At 51.7% G+C, this 6,630-nt stretch overlaps 1 protein-coding gene across 1 annotated transcript in view; it reads left to right on the top strand.

The window, feature by feature from the left end:
* The window catches only part of TFE3 (transcription factor binding to IGHM enhancer 3), a 14,171-nt gene extending 10,289 nt beyond the window's left edge, over positions 1-3,882 (top strand). Inside the window, exons 9-10 of the mRNA XM_032756909.2 lie at positions 1,068-1,215; positions 2,008-3,882. Coding sequence (XP_032612800.1) covers positions 1,068-1,215; positions 2,008-2,451 — 592 coding nt within the window. The 3' untranslated portion in view covers positions 2,452-3,882. The remainder of the gene's footprint in view (positions 1-1,067; positions 1,216-2,007) is intronic.
* Positions 3,883-6,630: the final 2,748 nt, after the last annotated feature.

Below are 6,630 nucleotides of genomic sequence, written 5' to 3'. Positions count from 1 at the left end.
ACAAGGTCAGGAGATCAAGACCATCCTGCCCAACATGGTGAAACCCCATCTCTATTAAAAATACAAAAATTAGCGGGGCGTGGTGGTGGGCACCTATAATCCCAGCACTTGGGGAGGCCGAGACGGGTGGATCACCTGAGGTCAGGAGTTCGAGACCAGCCTGGCCAACATGGTGAAACCCCGTCTCTACAAAAAATACAAAAAAAATTAGCCGGGCGTGGTGGCGTAGGCCTGCAATCTCAGCTACTCAGAAGGCTGAGGCAGGAGAATTGCTTGAACCCGAGAGGTGGAGATTGTAGTGAGCCGAGATTGTGCCACTGCACTCCAGCCTGGGTGACAGAGCAAGACTCCATCCCCCACCCCCACCCCTCCAAAAAAAAGGAAAAGGGAAAGATTTATTTATTGAGCCTCTGGTTTGTGCCAGGTACCATATTAGGCCCTAAAGATACCAGAGGGAACAAAACAGACCTCATGAAACTGATGTTTTAGTGGGGGCAGACAAATAGTAAATAAGTAAACATCCATGAGATCCATTATGATGAGTATTATGAGAAGAATAAAGACTGGAAGGAAAATGGGAGAATGTTGGGGAGGGTTAGTTTGGGGTAAGGAAGGTGATGACAGGGCAGGCCCCAACTGACAAGGAAACGTTTGAATAAAGAGCCTAAGGAGGCAAGGCGGGGAGCCGCATGGGTGTCTGGGGGTAAGAGTATTCAAGGCAGAAGGCACGGCTGGGATTGATGCCCTGAGATGGGAATGGTTTTCCATATTCTAGGAGCACTGAGAGACCAATGTGGCTGTAGTGAGATCAATCGGAGGGACATAGGGAAGAGAGGAATCCTAAGGGGTCAGGTCAGAGACGGCTTCCAGGGTTTGGAGTGCGATGGGGCACCATTGGAAGATTCCAGGTGGGAAGTTTTCCTCTGGGTACTCCATACCTTTGAAGGACCCCAGCCTCAAGTTCTAAGCATGTGGTGGGAGGCTCCCACCTGGTGCAATCCCCACCTCAGCTCCTGAGAAACCCCTCATGTAGCATTTCCTGCTTGCCTCCCACTTGGGCCCCACAGGGAGATGCGCTGGAACAAGGGCACCATCCTGAAGGCCTCTGTGGATTATATCCGCAAGCTGCAGAAGGAGCAGCAGCGCTCCAAAGACCTGGAGAGCCGGCAGCGATCCCTGGAGCAGGCCAACCGCAGCCTGCAGCTCCGAATTCAGGTTTGAAAAGAAGAGATGGTGGTGGGGGAAGCGGGGGAGAGCTTCCTGCAGGTGGAGGCAGAGAGAGACCAGGCCAGGGTTTCCCTTCCTGGCATACTTGGGGGATCCCCGGGCTTCCCAACTCACACGATGATGATAGTGATAATGATAAATAATAATCACAATATTAACAAGGATAATAATATTGCTAACGTACATAGCATTTATCTTGTGCTCTGTACTGTGACAAGAGCTTTATATCCACTAACTTATTCAATCCTCAGAATTCTATGAGATAGGGGCCATTTTTTATTTATTTATTTATTTTTGAGATGGAGTTTCGCTCTTGTTGCCCAGGCTGGAGTGCAATGGCGCAATCTCGGCTCACCGCAACCTCTGCCTCCCGGGTTCAAGCAATTCTCCTGTCTTATCCTCCTGAGTAGCTAGGATTATAGGCATGCACCACCACCCTCAGCTAATTTTTGTATTTTTAGTAGAGACGGGGTTTCTCCATGTTGGTCAAGCTGGTCTCGAACTCCCGACCTCAGGTGATCCACCTGCCTCGGCCTCCCAAAGTGATTACAGGCGTGAGCCACCGCGCCCAGCCTAGGGGCCATTATTATATACCCACTTTACAGTTTGCGACTCTGAAGCTTCAGAGATGTTAAGCACCTTGCCTAAAGTTTTGCAACTAGTGAGTAGCAGAAGCTGAATTCCAACCCAGGGAACCTACCCTTTTCAACCTTTACACTCCTCTGCCTCTGAGGGACTCTGAACCCTACTTATCCTGCACCCAACCCCCATTTTTTACAGGAACTAGAACTGCAGGCCCAGATCCATGGCCTGCCGGTACCTCCCACTCCAGGGCTGCTCTCCCTGGCCACGACTTCGGCTTCTGACAGCCTCAAGCCAGAGCAGCTGGACATTGAGGAGGAGGGCAGGCCAGGCACAGCAACGTTCCATGTAGGGGGGGGACCTGCCCAGAATGCTCCCCATCAGCAGCCCCCCGCACCACCCTCAGATGCCCTTCTGGACCTGCACTTTCCCAGCGACCACCTGGGGGACCTGGGAGACCCCTTCCACCTGGGGCTGGAGGACATTCTGATGGAGGAGGAGGAGGGGGTGGTGGGAGGACTGTCGGGGGGTGCCCTGTCCCCACTGCGGGCTGCCTCCGATCCCCTGCTTTCTTCAGTGTCCCCTGCTGTCTCCAAGGCCAGCAGCCGCCGCAGCAGCTTCAGCATGGAGGAGGAGTCCTGATCAGGCCTCACCCCTCCCCTGGGACTTCCCTACCCAGGAAAGGAGGACCAGTCAGGATGAGGCCCCGCCTTTTCCCCCACCCTCCCATGAGACTGCCCTGCCCAGGTATTCTGGGGGAAGAGGAGATGTGATCAGGCCCCACCCCGTAATCAGGCAAGGAGGAGGAGTCAGATGAGGTCCTGCACCTTCCCCAAAGGAACTGCCCAGTGCACGTATTTCAGAAGGAGAAGGCTGGAGAAGGACATGAGATCAGGGCCTGCCCCCTGGGGATCACAGCCTCACCCCTGCCCCCGTGGGACTCATCCTTGCCCAGGTGAGGGAAGGAGACAGGATGAGGTCTCGCCCCTTTCCCCTAGGGACTGTCCTAGCCAGGTCTCCTGGGAAAGGGAGATGTCAGGATGTTGTACCATCCTTTGTCTTGGAACCACCAGTCTAGTCCATCCTGGCACAGAAGAGGAGTCAAGTAATGGAGGTCCCAGCCCTGGGGGTTTAAGTTCTGCCCCTTCCCCATGAACCCTGCCCTGCTCTGCCCAGGCAAGGAACAGAAGTGAGGATGAGACCCGGCCCCTTCCCCTGGGAACTCTCCTGGCCTTCTAGGAATGGAGGAGCCAGGCCCCACCCCTTCCCTATAGGAACAGCCCAGCACAGGCATTTCAGGTGTGGAAGAATCAGTAGGACCAGGCCACCGCTAGTGCTTGTGGAGATCACAGCCCCACCCTTGTCCCTCAGCAACATCCCATCTAAGCATTCCACACTGCAGGGAGGAGTGGTACTTAAGCTCCCCCGCCTTAACCTGGGACCAACCTGACCTAACCTAGGAGGGCTCTGAGCCAACCTTGCTCTTGGGGAAGGGGACAGATGATGAAATTTCATGGATGAATTTTCCAGACCTATATCTGGAGTGAGAGGCCCCCACCCTTGGGCAGAGTCCTGCCTTCTTCCTTGAGGGGCAGTTTGGGAAGGTGATGGGTATTAGTGGGGGACTGAGTTCAGGTTACCGGAACCAGTACCTCAGTATTCTTTTTCAACATGTAGGGCAAGAGGATGAAGGAAGGGGCTATCCTGGGAGCTCCCCAGCCCAGGAAAAACTGGAAGCCTTCCCCCAGCAAGGCAGAGGCTTGGAGGAGGGTTTTAAAAGCATATTGTACCCCCTCATTTGTTTATCTGATTTTTTTATTGCTCCGCATACTGAGAATCTAGGCCACCCCAACTTCTATTCCTCACCCAGTTCTTCATTTGGAGGAATCACCCCATTTCAGAGTTATCAAGAGACACTCCCCCCTCCATTCCCACCCCTCATACCTACACCCAAGGTTGTCAGCTTTGGATTGCTGGGGCCAGGCCCCAGGGAGGGTATACTGAGGGGTCTATAGGTTTGTGATTAAAATAATAAAAGCTAGGCGTGTTTGATGCGCTTTTAACTTTGGCAAAGAGTCTCCTGTCCTTGTTTTTCACTGTGCAGTGAACATAGCCCATGCAGGCCAAGAGGGATAAAAGTCCTTGGGAGAAACAGATTCCAGAAGGATGGATAAAAGAATTTAGAAAGGAAGAGGGCATGGAGGAAGACAATATGCAAACAAAAGACATTAGTCCTTTTAAAGACCAATCACCAGGCACAATTTTAACTGCTGCAAGTGTTTCATCTAATTTATTTCTCTAAAGGGATGTTAGTCAGAACATGCTGCTTCTTACTTCCATTTGGTCTTTGAAGAAGCTGAGGAATAGAATTGAACTGTTCTGAAGATATGCAAGCCTGTAAATGGGTGAGGCGGTAAAACAGTAAAGTCAGGTGAGTGAGGGCTCGATTGAAAAGCCGCTGAGGGCAGAGGGGGAAAGAAGATTTTCTTGCAAATCCACTTTTGAAACTGATAAAGAAGTCTATGAGGATATTTCGTGGCAGACAACAGAGGTATTTAAGGTGGTGGAAAGGGCAAAGACAAATGCCTGAAAGGCAGAGGAACAGGCAACCAACTGAATTTTGGAACAGATGTTGAGATTTTGGGAGAATTTAAATGAACACAAGTATTTTCTTGAAGGCTGGGAAAAAGTATTTTCCCGCAATTTCTCAACCAGACACTGACTCCCAGAACAAGCATCAGGCCTGGTCCCTCCATTTTCCCCACCAGACTGTGACCTCTGAGGGCTGGAACTGGGCTTAGCCACCGTGACTCCCCTAGACTGTGACCACCATGCTTGATATCTCTTTTTTTTTTCTGAGACAGAGTCTCGCCCTGTCACCCAGGCTGGAGTGCAGTGGCATGATCTTGGCTCACTGCAACCTCTGCCCCCCAGGTTCAGGTAATTATCCTGTCTCAACCTCTCTAGCTGGGATTACAGGCACCTGCCACCACACCCAGCTAATTTTTTGTGTTTTTAGTAGAGACGGGGTTTCCCCATGATGGCCAGGCTGGTTTCGAACTCCTGACCTCAAGTGATCTGCCTGCCTTGGCCTCCCAAAGTGCTGGGATTAGAGGTGTGAGCCACCACACCCGACCCTTGCTAGCTCTTTCTAACTTATCACACTGCTACCCCTCCAAGCCTGGTTGCTGAATCTCTATAACCAGACTGATGGCTCCCTAATAACCTTTATTTTTTCTCCTCAACTTTGCTATACCCTCTCTCTCTCTCTTTTTTTTTTTTTGAAACGGAGTCTCACTCTGTTGCCCAGACTGGAGGGCAGTGGCACGATCTCTGCTAACTGCAACCTCTGCCTCCCAGGTTCAAGCGATTCACGTGCCTCAGCCTCCCAAGTACCTGGGATTACAGACATGCAACCACGCCCAGCTAATTTTTATATTTTTAGTACAGACAGGGTCTCACCATGTTGCCCAGGCTAGTCTCAAACTCCTGGCCTCAAGTGATACACCTGCCGCGGCCTCCCAAAGTGGAATTACAGGCGTAAACCACCATACCTGGCCCTATACTCTCTATTTTATTTTATTTATTTATTTATTTTGAGACAGAGCTTCCCTCTGTCACCCAGGCTGGGGTGCAGTGGCGCGATCTCAGCTCACTGCAACCTCCGCCTCCCGGGTTCAAGCGATTTTCCTGCCTCAGCCTCCTGAGTACCTGGGATTACAGGCATGTGCCACCACGCCTGGCAAATTTGGGGTACTTTTTTTTTATATGGAGTCTTGCTCTTTTGTCCAGGCTGGAGTGCAGTGGCACAGTCTCAGCTCACTGCAACCTCCACCTCCCAGGCTCAAGCAATTCTCCTGCCTCAGCCTCCCGAGTAGCTGGGATTACAGGCACCTGCCACCGCACCTGGCTAATTTTTGTATTTTTGTTAGAGACAGGATTTCACCATGTTGGTCAGGCTGGTCTCAGACTCCTGACCTCGTGATCCGCCCACTTCAGCCTCCAAAAGTGCTGGAATTACAGGGGTGAGCCACTGCGCCCGGCCTTTTTTTTTAAAGACAGAGTCTCGCTCTGTCATTCAGGCTGGAGTGCAATGGTGCGATCTCGGCTCACTGCAACCTCTGCCTCCCAGGTTCAAGTGATTCTCCTGCCTCAGCCTTGCAGCCTCGCGAGTAGCTGGGATTACAGACAGTGCCACTACCGCTCAGCTAATTTTTGTATTTTTAGTAGAGATGGGGTTTCACCATGTTGGCCAGGCTGGTCTTGAACTCCTGACCTCAAATGATCCGCCTGCCTTGGCCTCCAAAATTGCTGGGATTACAGACGTGAGCCACGGCCCCTGGCCCAATTTTTTGTACTTTTAGCAGAGACCGGGTTTCACCATGTTGGTCAGGCTGGTCTTGCACTCCTGACCTCAGATGATTTGCCCGCCTCGGCCTCCCAAATTGTTGGGATTACAGGCATGAGCCACCGCGCCTGGCCTCTTCTTTATTTTTTAAACGTAACATGTAATGTCCAGAGGTTTTTTTTGTGGGGGAATGGCGGTACAGGGTCTCACTCTGTCACCCAGACTGGAGTGCAGTGGCATGATCTTGGCTCACCACAACCTCCACCTCCCAGGTTCAAGCGATTCTCCTGCCTCAGCCTCCCAAGTAGCTGGGATTACAGACACATGCCACTACTGCCCAGCTAATTTTTATATTTTTAGTAGAGATGAGTTTTCACCATGTTGGCCAGGCTGGTCTTGAACTCCTGATCTCAAATGATCCAACCACCTCGGCCTCCCAAAGTGCTGGGATTACAGGTGTGAGCCACTGCACC

The sequence above is a fragment of the Hylobates moloch genome, unplaced genomic scaffold (genome assembly GCF_009828535.3).
Source record: "Hylobates moloch isolate HMO894 unplaced genomic scaffold, HMol_V3 SCAFFOLD_7, whole genome shotgun sequence".
Lineage (NCBI taxonomy): Eukaryota > Metazoa > Chordata > Mammalia > Primates > Hylobatidae > Hylobates > Hylobates moloch.
Note: the sequence above shows the minus strand (reverse complement) of the source record. Positions and strands in the feature narration are given on the sequence as shown.